This window comes from Ambystoma mexicanum, chromosome 14 (assembly GCF_040938575.1).
Source record: "Ambystoma mexicanum isolate Mex_15411 chromosome 14, UKY_AmexF1_1, whole genome shotgun sequence".
Lineage (NCBI taxonomy): Eukaryota > Metazoa > Chordata > Amphibia > Caudata > Ambystomatidae > Ambystoma > Ambystoma mexicanum.
The window spans coordinates 160006601-160024643 of NC_090940.1; the positions used below are offsets into that span (position 1 = coordinate 160006601).

The window sequence follows — 18043 nt, forward strand, 5'->3', positions numbered from 1 at the left end:
AGGTGACTCTACACTTAAAAACAACTTCAAAAGTTTTTTGGAAGAGAAAGGCTTGAACCAGTGTTGTTGTACTGCTGCACTATAGGTTTTTTAGTACAATAGATTCTCCACGTAGGAATGGGCCAACTTTCCAAAGAAGACACATGAAAACTAACATGTAGGCGACATAGCCCTGTCCAATGGAGTGTTAGATAGTAAGACAGGGCATAGGGCTACAAAACAAAACATGTAAAAAAGACATGTGTGGGGTTGTTCATGATAAGGTAGAAGGTATTTCCTTTTTGTTTCGTGCAGAAGGGATGTGACCTAGCAGTTCGGGCTGGACTGCCCCTTTTGGGGTGGGGCTAAGCCTGATTTGCATATGATCTTTCCCCTTCTGTAATGGCTTGGCAGGCGAATAACAGTGGTCTGGAAGGTTGCCCAGAGCAACGCCAGTGGTTAAGATTCATTCTAAACCTTCCAGCCATCACCTCTTTGTTTTTGCTTTGTCACCCCGAGTGGGACGGGTATGCCCAGACGTGGGTCCCGTGCCTGTTGGGCCAAGAGACCCAAGCTACTCCTCACTGATGCGCCTCAACAAGGGTGAAACATGTTTGGGGATGCTTGTGGTCTCGTGCAAAAGGGATGTGACCTAGCAGTTCGGGCTGGACTACCCCTTTGGGGGTGGGACCAAGCCTGATTTGCATATGGTCTTTCCCCTTCTGTAATGGCTTGGCAAGTGAAGAACAATGGTCTGGAGGGTTGCCCAGAGCAACGCCAGTGGTTAAGATTCATTTTAAACCTTCCAGCCATCACCTCTTTGTTTTTGCTATAACCTAAATACGACAGATTTAAACACTTGATATTGGTAACTATGACGCTAAAATTCCCTGTGTCCACTAGGCGCATGCTTTTTCAAACCTAATGAATAGCCCTTGTTTGCGAGCTCTTCATCATGTGTTAAGAGACCACAAATGCATCCATTTCGACAGTCTATTTAACACTATTTAAATTATACTCAGTGCAGTTGCTCTTCTTGGCTTTTAGATACTTGCTCACTCTATCCCATATAAACCTTATACACTTATAATTGTCCAATACTTGGCATCTGTAAATGTTCTTGTTCCTCCTAATCTTGAGAAAAAAGTCCTTCGCACATTATCTTATCATTGGACTCCCTTCATACTTTCCCTTCATCCCTCAAAATAGCAACCTTGGTCCCAGGCCAATGTACTCCTTTATTTTGCAAGGTGAAAAAAGCCTCTATCGTCTTTTCACTTCATGATCCTGTGCTTGTATTTTGAGGTAGCTGGGTTGATTGACATAAGCCGTCGTCCATCTTCTTTCTAATGGTCATCCTAAACGTTGAATATATACCTCCTATAAGCAAGCTTCTATATGTTCGTTCTGCCTTGTGTTATGGCATATTTAGTTATTTACCAGTGAGTCACCTCTTTCTACTTTGCATTCATGATTACTGCATCATTGGGTACATGTTTCTTTTAATGCTCCAGTAACATAATCATTCTTAAGTATTTTCATATAGTTTTTACATAAGTTCTTAGATCTTCTTTATGGCATTCTTTTGCTGTCGTCAGACTTTGTTTTAACGTACATCCATTATGTTCTTGGCTGCGTTTTGACAGCTCGGCAAAGGGCCTCCTTCTTGATAACATTCCTCCATTATATCAGCTTGTGGGTACACTCTAAATTGTTGCCTGAGTGCATATCGTCTCTCATATACTGGACGTGGTACAGCAATATTTCAAAGATTCCCGATTGTGGCCCTTTGTCTGTCAGTCCAATGGGATGGTGCTAAGGGGGCCGAGACCAGGGAGAAGGTGTCCACCTGCTCCCCGGCAAAAGCATCTAAACAAACTGTGTTGGAATGAGGTAAACTGTGATGTGACTCGCACACTACATTTCCTGGAGTTCCCTAATCTAGTATGGAGTCTCAGAAACCTAGCACCCATTACGCTTCTTGGCATTCTCAGTCCTAGGGATATAGCGCATTAAACGCTCCTTAGCACACTACCAGCAATCATTTCTCACCTAGAAGTTTCTATGTGCGTGTATTCTCACTCTCTAGTCATGGGTCTTCCTCCGTGGGCCAACATCAATATCTTCAACACACTCCTACTAGCAGTCATTTATTCCCCATTGCTTAAAGTCTTTCTCAACCTGTGATATTGTCAATCTGCAGCCTAGTGTTACCCTCCTGGGCAATGGTTTCACTTTAAATCATTAAGATTGGTTATCCCCCCTCTGAAATCGCTATTTCCAATGGAGTTTCCCAGCCTCACTAAAATTTTACAGCCATGGCTAACCAGGATTTCTATGTTAGTTATTACAGTTCATTGCTGTGATGTGACGCGGTTGCTTAAATCACCTGTCCACCATTTTGAAGTCAGGCAGAAGTGTCATTGCAGCCTAGTGGATCGGCATGGCAGAGTCTGGTCGCGACTCTAACTGCGGGTCGGGTTTGGCACTTCATGAGCTCAATAAGTATGCTTGTCTCCTGACCACAAGTCCGTGCAAAGGGAGGCGCTGTGCTCGCAAGCGAGTGACCTCGCCTCAAACTGGTTTGTCCCTGACTTTGAGTTGGCAGCAAGCAGCAGGGCCCCCCCCCTCCCAACAGGTGCATGCTAAGAGATATTGTCATCATTACAAAGCTCTGAGGTGGAAGTTGATACAGGGAGTGAGGAAAAGGGCTCCCAACACCTGGAGGACAATTGTCCATGCTGAGGTCTGTGCACATTGTGTTCAGGAACCTGACACACGAGAGACTGGGACAGAATTTGAGGATATTAGGAATTCCACCATACCCCGCCCCTCCCTCTAGGTGGCGCTACAAGGATGTGGGCATCCCCAGTCCTCTGAGCCCCTCCATCAAGAGGGGTTTGTGATGTGACATTATCACAATCTACACTTAGCCCCACGCGCTAACTACTGCACGGACCTGCCATCTCCACCAATGGGACGACTGTGCTCATCTGACTCCTAGCACATTTACTCCATCCCACATGTCAGATGTTTCATAGACTGATGCTTAGCTCTCATCCATTTTTTAAAAGCTCCACCGCTCGAAAGCAGAATACGTTCCAATGGCCTCCCTGCCGTCCTTCATGTAGCCGGCAGAAGCTGTACTCGCCTGTAGCCCACTTGTGTCGGTTCCTCAATTCCTGTCCTATTCATGAATCCCACAGCCAAGCTCCCACTAAAAATAGTCTATTCCACCTGGCAATCCCTGTACAGTTTAGGTCTTCCCACCTGAAACCGGGCTTTAGACTGACCATGCAAATTCTTAATCCTTTCTCATCTTAAATCTGATGAGGCTACAAATTCTGGTGTCCCTTGAATTCCTCCCAACCTTGAAGCCAGGCAGCCAAAATAGTTGAGAAAGTGTAATATGTGGAGTGCACTGTTTCAGCCTGTTAACCATACTTCTATGCACCCTACAATGACTCTCTGTTGACACCAAAGCATTGTTTCATAGGTTGTCAATCACCAGCAGTGCTGTGTGGGCATTTACAGATGTTAATGTCACTGCCGTGGGCCCAACTACATTAGCTTCAGGCGCCACGTGTTAGAAAATCCTGGCTACGCACCGGTGTAAAGGCAGGGCAACAGTACTGAAAACATCCTATTTAAAGCCCAAAGCTATTACCCTCCTAGAATGTGTAACTGGGGATCGGGTCACTTTATCATAGCAATTTCACAGACTGCTTTTGTGCGTTAAAGACAAACTAGGGAGCGACAGGCGATCACGGGGGTGTCTCCCTGTCCCCATTTAACAAAAGGAGCGGTCCCTGTGAAAGTACACCCCCAATGGTCCCGCCATCAATGTTGTGTTCCAGTGCATGCCGCCAAGGCAGCCCCGGGAACGCACAAAACAAAAAAGTGGGAGTAAGGGCGGGGACGGGCAGAGTCCAGCAAAGGACTATGTGGGCAAGGTTGCCAGGAGGAGGAGAAGGCAGGGGAGTGGAAAGGTGGTGCACAGCGTCATGTTACATGGTAAAGTGTTCGTGCAGAAACATGACCCGATGCATGGAAGTGAACCTTCTCTGTGGCCACCGGTAGATACTCATTTTAGAGGGTGGGGGTCTTCAGCGATGCCAGAGTCCCCTCCAACTTTTCACTGAATTCTGATGCCAGTGACCTCTGGACCCACTATCATGTAATCCAGCTTGAGGATCCAGGGTACTTCCTGGGTAGATCCAGCGCAGCACTCTTACTCCAGCTTATCAATCTATTGTATCAGTTTTGTGTAGCATGTAAACACCGCCCAACATCTCCTGTGATGTTCACGCGATGCTTCCTGTGCTGCAAACCCTACATCTGTCCACAGGAGTTGTCTATGTGGCGCACTGGTGCAGATTGTTTTCTCTGGGATTCTTAATGTTGTCCCCCTGATTTGCAGGCGTTCCCTACTTCACCGAGGAGCCTGAGGACCTGGCGGTATTGCCGGGGACCCCCTTCAATGTGACCTGCGCAGCGATTGGCCCTCCAGATCCAGTGCAGATCATCTGGTGGCTCGGCAACTCCAAAGTGGAAACTGATCCCGAGGACTCGCCGTCGGTCCTGACTGTGCCAGGTAAGGGCATCTTCAGTACACACTCCAGTGAAAGCCTCCACCTGGGGTACTGAGGGTGGTGGAGAACAAAATACCTTAAAGCTCCTGTATAGCGCCTAGACGCCAGCTTTTTCTTATTTTATTAAAACTACGATGTCCCTCATGTTCTATTTCCTACTCCAAAAGCTTTTTGCATTGCCACCTACTCCAATGGCACCCATCCATTCATGAAGTCAAGCATGCCATTTTGGGTGTGAAGTCTTCGGTCCCTCAAACACTTTTCTACCTCAGCACATCCTATAACTTAATGGGCGATGTGTGTACACTGGCCTTAATTCAAAGTTGGCCTAAAACGAGAGGACACCCACCAGCTGTTTTAATCATCTGTGCCTTAGAAGGTGACATACAAAATGCGTGCTCGCTGCCCCCGGGGACGAATAGGGCTCCGAATCTTAGCACCATGATATGTGCAGGAAGTGGCTGTGGTTTTTGTCTGAACAGCTGGGATTCAGGTGTATGCTGGCCAGTGAATGAGCTCAGCTAGACCCATCAACCACAAAACCCACACCCTGTGCAATCAAAGCAATAACAATTCAGGTTAGGGGAACAAGTAGTGAACTTTGGCACATATAAAAACAGGTTCTATGTGATTACTTTTCATTTTATTTCATTGAAGTAAAAATCGTTGAACTTGTATTTTTCTACTGGAAGATTTGGTCGGAAATATATGCAGGGGAGACCCCCTGCACATCCCCCCTCCTCCTTAACCCCCTACATTCATTATTCACCTAAACCCACCCCACACATACATTTGCGGCAAAATCCGTGGTAAAAAATTGGATATTTACCTTGGTGAAATCTACTGCGGCAAAAACTCACTATCCCATAAAAACCGATCTAAATAAAATGCTGAAAGGGAATGAGGCTAAAAACACAAGAAGCCTGGTTTCCAAATATGCCTTCTGCAGATTGCTGGTTGCCTGCTTACTAGCTGCCAGTAAGTCTGCAGGCTGCGTTGGACTTTGGGTTAACTACAGATGACACAATGGACTCCGTGACTGAAGAACTGCTTTCAAGTGGGACACGGATGGGTGGCCTTGAGTGGTTCCTTCAACAGCGCAGACAAACATACTTTGACCAAAGCAGTACACTCAGAACCAAAACAGCCCAAACAACATACACTCCGTCTGGAGGACTCCAGTTAACCTGCAGATTGCAAATTGGTTGTGGGGCTGAAGCAGTAGAAAACAAAGTTACCGCCACTAATCATGTGACCACCGTAGGTTCCCATTTGTCTCAGGTGGAATAATACAGACTCTGTACCAGGTAACATTGACCTATGGTTATTAAGCTACACATTCTGAGGCATGGTAGAAGCTGACCTGCCTTCCTAATGCTCTAGTCTGTGTGCTGGGCCAGAACTAGGATTTACGCAACTCAAGCAAGGTGCCATTTTGCCTCATCCTTACTCTTGTGACATGGGCCCATATGTTTTGGGTCAGGTGGTGCCCAATTGTGCTGCTGCTATTGCACTTGGGGGCCACCTGCAATTTCCACATGCACTTAAACACTCCCACAGTCACCCCCCACACACCCTCACACTCGCTCTGGTGCGCTCTCTCACATGGGCACACTCTCACGAGCACTCTCTCACACGCAACAACTCAGACAATCTGATTCACAAAGTCACCCCCCCCACACACACACACACACACTCGGGTGCGCTCTGTCACGCGCTCACTCTCACGCGCAACAACTCTAACAATCTGATTCACAGTCACCCCGCACACACACACAAACACAGACACACACACACAGCGACACAGACGCACACGAGCAACCCTTCTTTCTCACAAACACACAGACACACTCACTCAAGTGCGCTGTGTCATGTGCACTCTCACGCGCACACTCTCTCACGCGCACACTCTCACATGAAACAACTCGGACAATCTGATTCACAAAGTCACCACACACACACACACACACACGCACACGCACACACACACTTTCATGCACACACACACTTTCATGCACACACACACTTTCATGCACACACACACTTTCATGCACACACACTTTCATGCACACACACACTTTCATGCACACACACACTTTCATGCACACACACACTTTCATGCACACACACTTTCATGCACACACACACTTTCATGCACACACACACTTTCATGCACACACACTTTCATGCACACACACTTTCATGCACACACACTTTCATGCACACACACTTTCATGCACACACACACTTTCATGCACACACACACTTTCATGCACACACACACTTTCATGCACACACACTTTCATGCACACACACTTTGATTGCCGTTGGAAGAGCTTGCCTACTTCCGGATTTGTGCTTCAATAACTTGTGCCACCTTTGCAGTCAGAACGTGCATGGGGATTGAATTGAATTGATCTTCTATTTGTATATTAGCCACATTGCTGGCATCACCTGTGTAGTACACTGCACTCGCACTGTAGCCGAGCACTCTGGGATTTGTGTTAATACTATAGTGTTGGGCAATGTCTAAGGGGCTGTTGGCGGTGTGATGAACCCTACTCTAGAGCTTAACGTTTCCAATGGGTGCGTTTGCTGCCAGGAGCGGTGCTGATGCCACTGGTGGTATCCGCTTTACAGGGTTTATATTTCTTGACTACATTGCATCGAGTCCATCTTGGACTGGTATTAGTCATGGTGCTTGACGGGCATTCTGCTGTATCCATGAACATTGCGGTTGTGTAGTTAGTGTAGGACTTTGTCGATTCATTGTGTACATTTCTGGAGGTGGCCTCAAGTGGCAAAGCACTTTTCGAATCAGCTTGAGAATGGCAGCGTCTTGGCAGTGAGGGCGGAATGATTTGTTTGGAGAGCTGTCGGATGGGTGCCATTGAGTGATTTCCTCCTGGGCGGGTGCTTTCTGGGTTAGCGTCTATTGCACATTGATGCGCAGTGCAGTGGCAGGAGTCGCTCTCATCCCAGGGTTAGTGTGTGACGGGAGGATTTGCTTCACTGTAAGGAGTTCAACAACTGCTAACGCTCAGCCTCCCATTGCCTGCTGACGCACGTATAATCCTACATCAATTTTGGTTGATGAAGTGGTCCTTTCATGCGCCCGCATGGTAACAGCCTTCTCAATCACTTTGCCAAGGAAGGGTACATGTGTGATGGGTCAATAGTTGGCAGGGCCAGCCTGGTCAAGGGCCAGTTTGTTCCGCAGGGGGAGGCTCTGTCCCATATCCAGTCCATCTGGGAAGGTGCCTTGTGTGGGGGGTGCATTAATGATGTTAAGAATTGTTGTGAGTGCTTCACCTTTGTTGACATTCTCAATAGAGGAGGGGAGGATGTTGTAAGTAGGGTATTACATACTTCACAAGTTCCCTCAGAGATCAGCATGTTATTACCCATTTTGATTGTTCCCTCAGAGGTCAGTAGGGTATTACCCGTTTTGATTGTTCCCTCGGAGATCAGTAGGGTATTACCCATTGTGAGTGTTCCCTCTGAGATTTGATTGTTCCCTCAGAGATCAGTAGGGTATTACCCATTGTGAGTGTTCCCGCAGAGATTTGATTGTTCCCTCAGAGATCAGTAGGGTATTACCCATTGTGAGTGTTCCCGCAGAGATTTGATTGTTCCCTCAGAGATCAGTAGGGTATTACCCATTGTGAGTGTTCCCTCTGAGATTTGATTGTTCCCTCAGAGATCAGTAGGGTATTACCCATTGTGAGTGTTCCCTCTGAGATTTGATTGTTCCCTCAGAGATCAGTAGGGTATTACCCATTGTGAGTGTTCCCTCTGAGATTTGATTGTTCCCTCAGAGATCAGTAGGGTATTACCCATTGTGAGTGTTCCCTCTGAGATTTGATTGTTCCCTCAGAGATCAGTAGGGTATTACCCATTGTGAGTGTTCCCTCTGAGATTTGATTGTTCCCTCAGAGATGAGTAGGGTATTACCAATTGTGAGTGTTCCCGCAGAGATCAGCAGGGTATTACCCATGTTGATTGTCCGGTCACAGATCAGCAGGGTATTACCTAATTTGGGCATTCTCTCAGGGATAAGTAGCACATTGCCTCCTTTGAATATACCCTAATTTTCTTATCCCATATCTTTGTTGTTTAAACCAGTTTAAAATGCTTTGCTAATTTGTGATTGGCCTGCCTGTCTTGGCTGGCGGCTTCTAAGCTGCTGTAGTTTGTAAACCTTGCTGTGCTATGTATTCTTTAAATCGACCGAAGTCTTGTTCTGCAGAAACGAAGTTGTCCTCAAAATGAAATCCCATGTTTTCCTCTGGGCTCATCTAACTTTTGTAAGGGGGGGGGGGGGCAATTCTGTACTTTCATTACATTGGCAGCCATTTTTGTACACTGGCAAATCTATGCAAAGTCTTATGTTTTAAAGAACTGTTCATTAGATTTCCTGCCAGCCCAACTCTCCTCCTTGCACCTGGTGGAAGTAACTTCATGATAACCCAGTGTGTGATATGCAGAAGGGCACGAGAACCCGGTGTGTGATATGCATAAGGGCACGAGAACCCGGTGTGTGATATGCATAAGAGCATGATTAATGACATGGCAATGTTTGTGTTTTTCCGGACAGCGTAACCAGCCTTCTTCTTTTATATTGATTTGTGGTTGCAGGGTAAATGCTGTAGTTTTCATAGGGTGCCCCTGCGAGCCTGTGATAAATAAGCAGGGTGGTTCGGACGTAGGTTAGGATGGGATAGATCTAGCCTCTGCGCCCGTCCAAACCTCAGCCTCTCCGGGTCTAGGCTGCCGTGGATGGAATGATGAGCCTTGAAAATGGAAGGTTCGAGTTTCAACATGCTTGCATTTCTGTAGTTTGACTGTCCAGCAGGATTTGGGCACCTGTTCTTAGGACCTGGTTGGCTGGTGAATTAGGATGGCACTATTAAGGGATTGGGCATAGGTTGAAGCAAGCTTTGTGTCAAACAGAGTGTCTTAATTTAATGTGCTCCTTCTTCGATAACCAGTGCAAGGCCCTTCATAGGTGATAAGCTGTGGTTGGGGTACATGGACGATGAGGTAGTTGTCATGTTATTGTGCCTGCTGTAGTTTATTTATTTATTTTTTTATAGCATGTTTAATACCGTACCTGTTTCTAAGCGTGGATCCGGGATTCAAACCTCTGTTGTTCTTTAGTTTGTTAGCTGGCAGTCTGGCATGGCATTCCAATACAGTGGCTATGGGATGGGTACCAAGTTTGTGGCCCCCATATGTTATGGCCTTCACCTCCCATGATCCTTCAACACTGACTATCATGGCTAGGGCTCATGGACTTTCGAAGACCAAAAGAGCCAGAGGGCCACAAAATAAGTACCCAATCAAGAGATGAGGCCTTCAAGGACAAGCGCCACCCTGTGAGGCAGCCGTAGGAGAGGGCGGAGGGCTTGCAAGAACCTTAGGTGCTAGAAGACTGGCTTCGAGGCACCATTGACTAGAGGTGCAAACATGCCTCCTTCGACGATTGCCCCCAGGTTTTGGGTCTGATACTTGAGGGCAGGCGGCAGTCCCTTAACAGCCACCTATGTGAATGGTAGGGTTCCGGGAACCACAGGGCTGGGTACAGGGATCTCTGATTGGTATCTGTTTACCCATAAACTGGTGTCGTTTATCCAGCCCTGCATGTGGCGGAAGCAGTCTACAATCAATTGACTACCTGCATCGCCATGTACCGATGGTGCCTGGTGTTGTAACTGCGTTTTGGTTTGTGCGTATGTGGGAGGGGGGGCGAAAATGACGACTAGGATCAGCACCAAAACCAATCTCTGGTCTGGATGTATGAGTTTGCCAATCTGTTTGCCAGCACAGCCGTGAGAATCTTGCTATCCTGGTAAAACCACTCTCTGGGGAACCATATGTGTGATGCTCAGGATGGATTTAAAAAAATGCAGGTTTCATCTTTGCAACACTAACGAAACTGACGGAAAAGCGTTAAGGTAATCCTGATCCTAACCCCTGTCAATTGCTATTGGCAGTCTTTCAGCCGCCTGCACCGTTACCCAAGGAGGGGCATATGCAATTCAGGGTTCTTCCTCAGCAAAGGTCACATGGGGTGGTGTTCACATAGGGTGTTATGCAGAGATGGAAACCCAGGTAGAACCTGCCCAATCGCTTGTGGGTTCAAAGGACCGGACTAACTGCCACTCCACTTATTTATTTATTGTGCATTTAGTCAGACAAAAGTCTTTTTACACATTATTCATCATTTGACGTCCATCGTAAAAAAAAAATACGAACTGTGTAATAAAAATCTAATTGCATCTAATCTGCATTGCAATAGAATCTGTATAAAATGCAATTCATTTAGGAGTTTTAAAAGTGCAAAAGACAGTGGCCCTCATTACGACCCTTGCGGAAAGGGGTTTACGCCGGCGTAATGCATGGTGTACCTTTCCGCCTTACTACGAGTTCCCGTAGCGCCATGGTGCTTTTTTCGCCTGCTTTTTCCGGGCGGAAAAATCCATGGCGCTACGGGACTTGTTGTTAATTACGCCACCGTAATTTACGGTGGCGTAATTAACGCCTTCCCCACTCCCATTATACCCTATGGGGCAAAAATGGGAATGGGGAAGGGTAAATGGGGATTGGGGACTTACCGCCCCGCCAAGGTCGGAATGGGGCGGTAAGTCCGCCAACCCCCATGGCGGAGTTGGCAGCTTTGCGCCATGGACCATGGTGCAAATTGCACCATGGTTCTCCGCCAGGGTCGTAATGAGGGCCAGTGTCTTTTCCCAGCTGATAGTCTGTGCCAACATTCTTGGGAAGCAAGCCAATCAGTATTTTGTACAAATCTAGCAAAGTATTTTTCTCTTACAGCTTTTGTGGCCGTACAAGTTATCAGAAGGTGTCACTCCACTCATATGATCCCTCTGGGAAGAGAGGGGAAACCAGGAATGTGAGTGAATGGGAACGGTCAGTCTGGGAAGGGTCAATAGTTACTATGGGTATTTAATGGCTGAAGCAGCCACTCGCCTAGACTTATGATCCAGGCTGCACCACACTAGTATCTCCCTCACTGGAAAAGGAAATGCCAGGGCTACAGAAAAAAAAAGAAACTTCCCATATAGGAAGAGAAAGGAAACCACTACCTGGGAACAAGCATGAGAAAACAGCCTAAAGCCAGCAAGAATGACCTCTTGGCCTCACAAGGGGTTAACCATAGAATCGGGACAATTGCAGGATGGGTGACTGCCCCAGAGTAATCACCCAGAATCCCATTCTAATGCAGTGTGCCGTTAATTAGAAAGCCCTCTGTAGACCAAGTAGACCTACTAGAGTGCGAAGGTAGACTACTGGCCAGCAGGAATATCTGCTGAATTGGGAATAACCAGGAGCCGTGGAGTTAAAACGCAACCACCAAAGCGAGGTTGGCATGGATCTAGTGCTGCAAGGAGGAGGAAGGGGCTGTGGGAGTGCCAGGGGATGCGGCTGCTCCTGGTGTTGAAATGGAGAATAATACAGGTGGAGCAGGGACATAGAGCTTGGAGAGAGCAGAATACAAACAAGAGGAACTACTCTCTGACCAGAAAAAAGGGAAAACACAAAAAATGGACCAAAACGAGACTCCAGCGGAAAGGGGGGAGCACTGTGGAGTCAAATCCTAAACTGGAGTTCAGGGACCAAGGCAGGACACCTAAACAAATGCTTCTCCAATACACCGGTCAATCAGCGCTAGACTAACTTTGTCAGAAACTGAGGAACCTTTGGCTCAGTTAATAAACTCAACCCAGAAGTATTTTCTGTTCATTTATCCATCCTGTTTCTCTGTCACCTACCGTTGCCATCTTGGAGTGTAGTCTCCTGCCTACAGTGATGAATATGGACAGACAGGAGCCACCGTGGTGAGGCTAGGGAGGTGAGCCCGCTATGCAATACCCTCCTTAGGGGTCGGGCATGTGGGAGCTTCACTGCGAATGACTTCCTTCTTGGGGACAAGGACTTCCATTCCAAGAAGGAAGTCCCAAACCAAAACACCCTTTCTGCATATATGGATGTTGGAAAGAGTTTGGCATTTCCTGTTAAAAGCCTAATTAACAAAGAATCTTATTTGACTCTATTGGCTTCAGGTAATGCTGAACGTCGCCTGAAGGCCACGACCATGGAAGACTGACACAATTCCATTTATTCTAATGATGTGTATAATGAGAGAAGGGACTGGGAATAGAGGAAGAGATTCCCAGGAAGAGAGGAGAACTGCTTGGCATAGGCGAGCCTCTAGAGCAACAACGTCCTAAAGGGGCAGAGCCATGTCAAGCCGCAGAGTCAGCAGTGACGTGAACAAGCGGAGACCCGCTAGCTGGAGGCTGTATGGCGGGTGCCTTGACCAAGCAGGAGGATCCGGTCAAAGGAGGAGACAAGACAAAGAAAAATGTATTTTTCTGGTGGCGCGGCCACCAAAGAGCAGTGGTGGGCCGGGTGCTCAGAAACCGATGCTGAGACCAGAGACTGCAGAGGAGCCCAAGTCTCTGAGGTTCACGAGACAAGTGCTTGATAGGCTGAGGGAGGTACTGGCGGGAACATGGTGGCTCTCGATTTGTGGATGCTTGGGAGGCACATAACGGTTGCTTCCATGGAGTATCGAAAGAGACGCAGGTACGAACAAAGAAGTGAGACAGTTGTGAATACTGTATGTAAGGTTGGGATAGCTGCCAAAATCAAGTTGAACATAAGAGAAGCTAACGGCTCACGACCCTGTGTAAACAGTGTGAAAGAGATACGAACAATGTATGTAATAGCTGGGAGAGTCACCAAAAGCGAGGGAACGTAAGAGAAGCTAACCGGCTCACTGCCCCATGGAAACTGTGTGAAAAAGATATGAACATTGCATGTAACGTCTGGAATAGCCGCCATAAGCACACAAACCTAAGAGGACTTAATGGGCTCACAGCCCAGCTGAAACATTGTGAAAGGAACACAAATATTGTATATTGAGCCTGGAATAGCTGGCAAGGCTACTGGGGAATAGAGTGAAAGGAAGGTGAATGTTTGGCAGCAAGGCTAGCCAAGAGCATAAGGCCAAGAAATCCTGTAATACCTGAACAAACCGACAAGCTAAGTTGAATACTATCTTTGTGACATAAGACCAGTGCTTTAAGTGGGGTAAGAAATTGAGGGGGGGCCCTCGTTTGGGGGCGTGGCTTCCATTGTGGGTGTGGCCTAAAACATGCACAAATCATTGTAAGGTGCGCAAACAAATATATAAATGTATGTGAGCATTTATGTATTTGTATGTGCACTACTATGGTTTGTGTACCTTTCAAGCCTTATAAACATACCAATGTTACGTATTTCTAGGTTTATAAAAAGGTGGCTTGAAAAGTGCACAAAACATAGTAATTTACGCACACTTGTGTCCTTACCTTGCTATGTGTTGTAATATGCACGGGCTCGTGCATTGGCACACTAGTGGAATGTTGATGCATGTTCTGCAGTCAACATTCCACAGTGGCGGTTGACTTGAGGGAGCCGTGGCAGCAGGCTGCGGGGTCTCGTAATAAAGATACTTAATCACACCTACCTGTGTCGGAGTGATCATGTCATTGGTGACGAGGATTTCGGCGAGACCCTGTTCCACGTGTGTGCGGACCAGCTGTTCGGGCTCCTTGCCCATCTCTGGTGTTGTTGGCGAGAACGTGAGTCGACCAACGGTGGATCCGTCAGAGCTGTCTGCCCAACATTGAGGACAGCACCGGCCACAGGAGGGCGGTTGTTCTGCGAAAGTGGGGAAGGAGAGGAACTGTCCGGGTGCCCAGTCGGGGTACTTCAGCGGGCCAGTTCGCTGACGGCTCGCCGCGAGTAGCCGGAAGTGCCTGGAAGTTCGCGTTGCCGGCTGCCTTGCATCCGTGTTTTCATCGGAGGCAGCGACGGTGGCAGGTGGGCTCCACTTGTTGCGGGGAGTCTTTGGTTGCTCGGGTCCAGTCGGGGCCTCGGAGGGAGAGCAGCCGTTGGCTTATACGGAGGCCTGCACACGGTACGCGCTTGCATGAGCAGAGCGCTGGCCCAGCCCCGGCAGCGTCTCTACACTACGCTGCTCACCACGGACTGCGGTGTCCTCAGGGAAGGAGGAGGGGCTGGGGTGGCGCTGCGCGGCTTGCTCTGCAATCAGCTGACTGCTGCCAACTGGCAGATGGAAGAAGGCAGGAGTGTAATACGCTCCAGCGACGCCTGCAAGTTTGAGGGGCCGCAGTTTATACTGGAGCTGAATCCGAAGGGGTGTTGGTGGTAAGGTTGGGGCACATAAATCCTGTGGAGCCCTGACGAGTGAAGGTTGGCACCCTGACAAGTGAAGGTTGGCATTTCTGCTGGGCTGGGCTGGGATCATTGCAAGTCGATTGTTACACCAGTGGTTGTGACTCACCCAGTGCCAGGACCTGGCTGTACTGCATATACGTGTGGGTGCACGTGCACAAGGCAACAGGGGGAGACATCGGTCTGCTGTTAAATCGGTTGGTGTTGTGACTCACCCAGTGCCAATTCTTTTTGGTGGTACTGCAGATACGTGTGGGTGCACATGCACAAGGTGACAGTGAGGTCATACTCTTCCTCAAGGGAGCGAAGAGCATTGAGTCTTGCACAGTGTTGGCGAGTTATTCTTGGGGGCATAAGGAACCAGGCAGCACATTCAGCCATGTTGCATACAGCGGCTAGGCCGCCACCTGCTTTTCTGCCTAACCCTGGAGAGCCTGTTGCTCCTTGGGAGCAGTGGGTAGATGCCTTTAAAGTATATTTGAGGGCTGCACGCGGGGCAAAGTTCATTGATGATGAAAAGGAGGCTGCATTACTGAATTGTATTGGTCCTGAGGGGTTGAGAGTTTTCTGTCACCTGCCTGGAGAGAATGTAATGGTTCAAGGGGGAGGTGAGGGTGAAATGGTTGTAAGTGCCTATGAGACGGCTTTGAAGAAATTGCAAGTACGTTTTGGTAAAAGAGTTAATGTGGTTTTAGAGCGGTATAAGTTTTTCTCTAGGGCACAAGGTTCCACGGAAAGCATAGATTCATATGTTACAGCCCTACGTGCACTCATGGATACATGCGGGTTCCCGGGTAATGGAGAGGAACATATAAGGGATCAGATTATGATGAAGACGTCAAATCAGAAAAATAAGAGAGAGATTGTGGATTGAGAGTGATCCTTCACTTGATAAGGATTTGGAGATTGCCAGAGCAATTGAAGCCTCGAAGGAGAGTGTACAAATTGTGAATGAAAGGGATGGGAATAGGGAGATGGTGCATGCTGTGGTGTCAAGGAGCAAGAAAGGTTTGGATAAAGTGGTGGTACAAGGTAACAGAGCATCAAAGGGCAAGGAGGTGTGCAAAAATTGTGGGTGGTCGAGTCACACTGCGGATTCGAAATCCTGTCCTGCTAGCAATGTTGAATGCAGGAAATGTAAACGTACGGGCCATTTTGCACGCATGTGTAAGGGGCAGGTGGTCGCAAATATAGCTACAGAGGACTCTACCATGGGGCTAGAAGGGGCATCAAGTGGTGGTTCTAATCAGAGTGTCATATTATATGTTGCGGGATATGGGCGGAAGGGTCCATGGGTGTCGGTATTGGTGGACCAGCATCCTGTGGATATGCTTGTGGATTCGGGGTCACCTTATACTCTGGTGTCTCCGGAGGTGTATCAAGAGGTTTTGGGTAAACAGATCTCTACTTTGTTGACTCCGGACATCAGACCATATGCTTATGGACAGAGTTCCATCGACCTGCTGGGTTATAATTGGTCGAATTTCTCCTTCAAAGGGAGGCAAACGTTGGGTAAATTGCATGTGGCTTCAAAGGGGACAAGTGTGTTGGGTTGGGATGAGCAGGCTGCGCTAAAAATACAAATTCATCCAGGTGAAAAAGAACCGGTTCTTAGTGTCATGGAGGGAGCGGAAGAGGATGACATAATGGTTTCTCCCACAGTGCTCATGAGTGAGTTTCCTGAGGTATTTTCAGACACTCTGGGTAAGCTTAGGGGTTTTACACATCGCATTGTGTTGAAGAAGGGTGCAGTTCCTAGAGTTCATAAAGTGAGGGGAGTGCCAGTTGCAGCAAGGGAGGCATTCAAAGCGGAATTGACTAAGTTGCAGTCAGCAGGAATAATTGAGCCTATTGAGTCCTCAGAGTGGTTGTTTCCTGTGGTTTTAGTTAAGAAGAGTGATGGCAGCATCAGAATGTGTGTAGATCTTCGGGAGCTAAATTCCAGCATATGGGTGGATCAGTATCCCTTACCAAATATTAATGAGTTGTTGTTGACGTTGGGAGAAGCTAAATACTTTTCAACTTTTGATCTGTCAACGGCATATCATCAAATTGACCTGCACGTTGAATCTAGACCCCTTACTTCATTTGTGACTCCTTTTGGGGCATACAGATTTTGTCGCATGCCTTTTGGCCTGGCTTCGGCTTCGGCTGTGTTCCAGAGGCTGATGCAGCAGTTGTTTGGAGGGGTGTTGGGGGTCAGCTACTTTCAAGATGACATTTTGGTTTGGGGCAGCAGCAAGGAGCAACATGATGTAAGGGTAAGGAAGGTCATGGAGATTCTTAAGGAGAGAGGTCTGACTGTAAAATTAACAAAGTGTCAGGTGGGTGTGGAGGAGGTCACATACTTGGGACTCACATTGAGTTCACGAGGTGTGAGCCCAAAAAGGGAGTTGGTACAAGTGTTGAGGGATACGCCTGCTCCGGTTAATAAGGATCCGCTAAGGGCTTTTCTGGGTCTTGCGGAGTACTATGTTACATTTGTTTCAAATTATGCTGAAAAAACCGTGGCTATGAGAGCTCTCATGAGGAAGTGTGTGAGATTTGCATGGTCTGCGGAGTGTGCAGCAGAATTTGAGTTGGTTAAAAAGGAGGTGGAGAATGCTCCATGCCTAAAGTCATTTGACCCTAAAAATAAAACTGCTTTGACTGTGGATGCTAGTGAGGTGGGTTTGGGGGCAGTGCTAGAGCAATGGACAAATGGTGAATGGGTCCCAGTGGCTTTTGCTTCGAGGACCTTGAGAGATGTGGAAACAAGGTACTCTGTAATTGAGAGAGAGACTTTGGCAGTCCTATGGGCTTCAAAACACTTCAGGACATTTTTGTGGGGCATACCCTATGTTGTCAGAACAGACCATAAACCGTTGGTGCAGGTATTTTCTACCAAGGGAGTCATGGCAGTATCCCCGAGGATTGCAAGGTGGTCAGTACAGTTACAGGATTACAATTTTTCCTTGCGGTATTTTCCGGGAAGTTTAATGTGGTTGCGGACTGTTTGTCCCGGTTGCCAGTGGTAGAGGAGGACAGTGAAGCAGGAGTAGTAAAAGAGGATGATTTGCAGGAGTGTCAGGTTGCTTTGGTGACTTCTGCTGTGGAGAAGTCGTTATGGGATTTCGGAGTGTGAGGCTGATCTTGAGTTAAAGTGGATTAAGGAAGGTCTGGTTAAGGGGTGGCACACCGTTAAGGACAGGCCGGAAGGGAAA

At 47.7% G+C, this 18043-nt stretch overlaps 1 protein-coding gene across 2 annotated transcripts in view; it reads left to right on the plus strand.

Annotated features, from left to right (window-relative positions):
- TYRO3 (TYRO3 protein tyrosine kinase) overlaps nt 1–18043 on the plus strand; it is a 721378-nt gene that overhangs the window by 245232 nt on the left and 458103 nt on the right. For both annotated transcript variants that reach the window (XM_069638795.1, XM_069638796.1), the window contains one exon: nt 4400–4573. In XM_069638795.1, coding sequence (XP_069494896.1) covers nt 4400–4573 — 174 coding nt within the window. The remainder of the gene's footprint in view (nt 1–4399; nt 4574–18043) is intronic.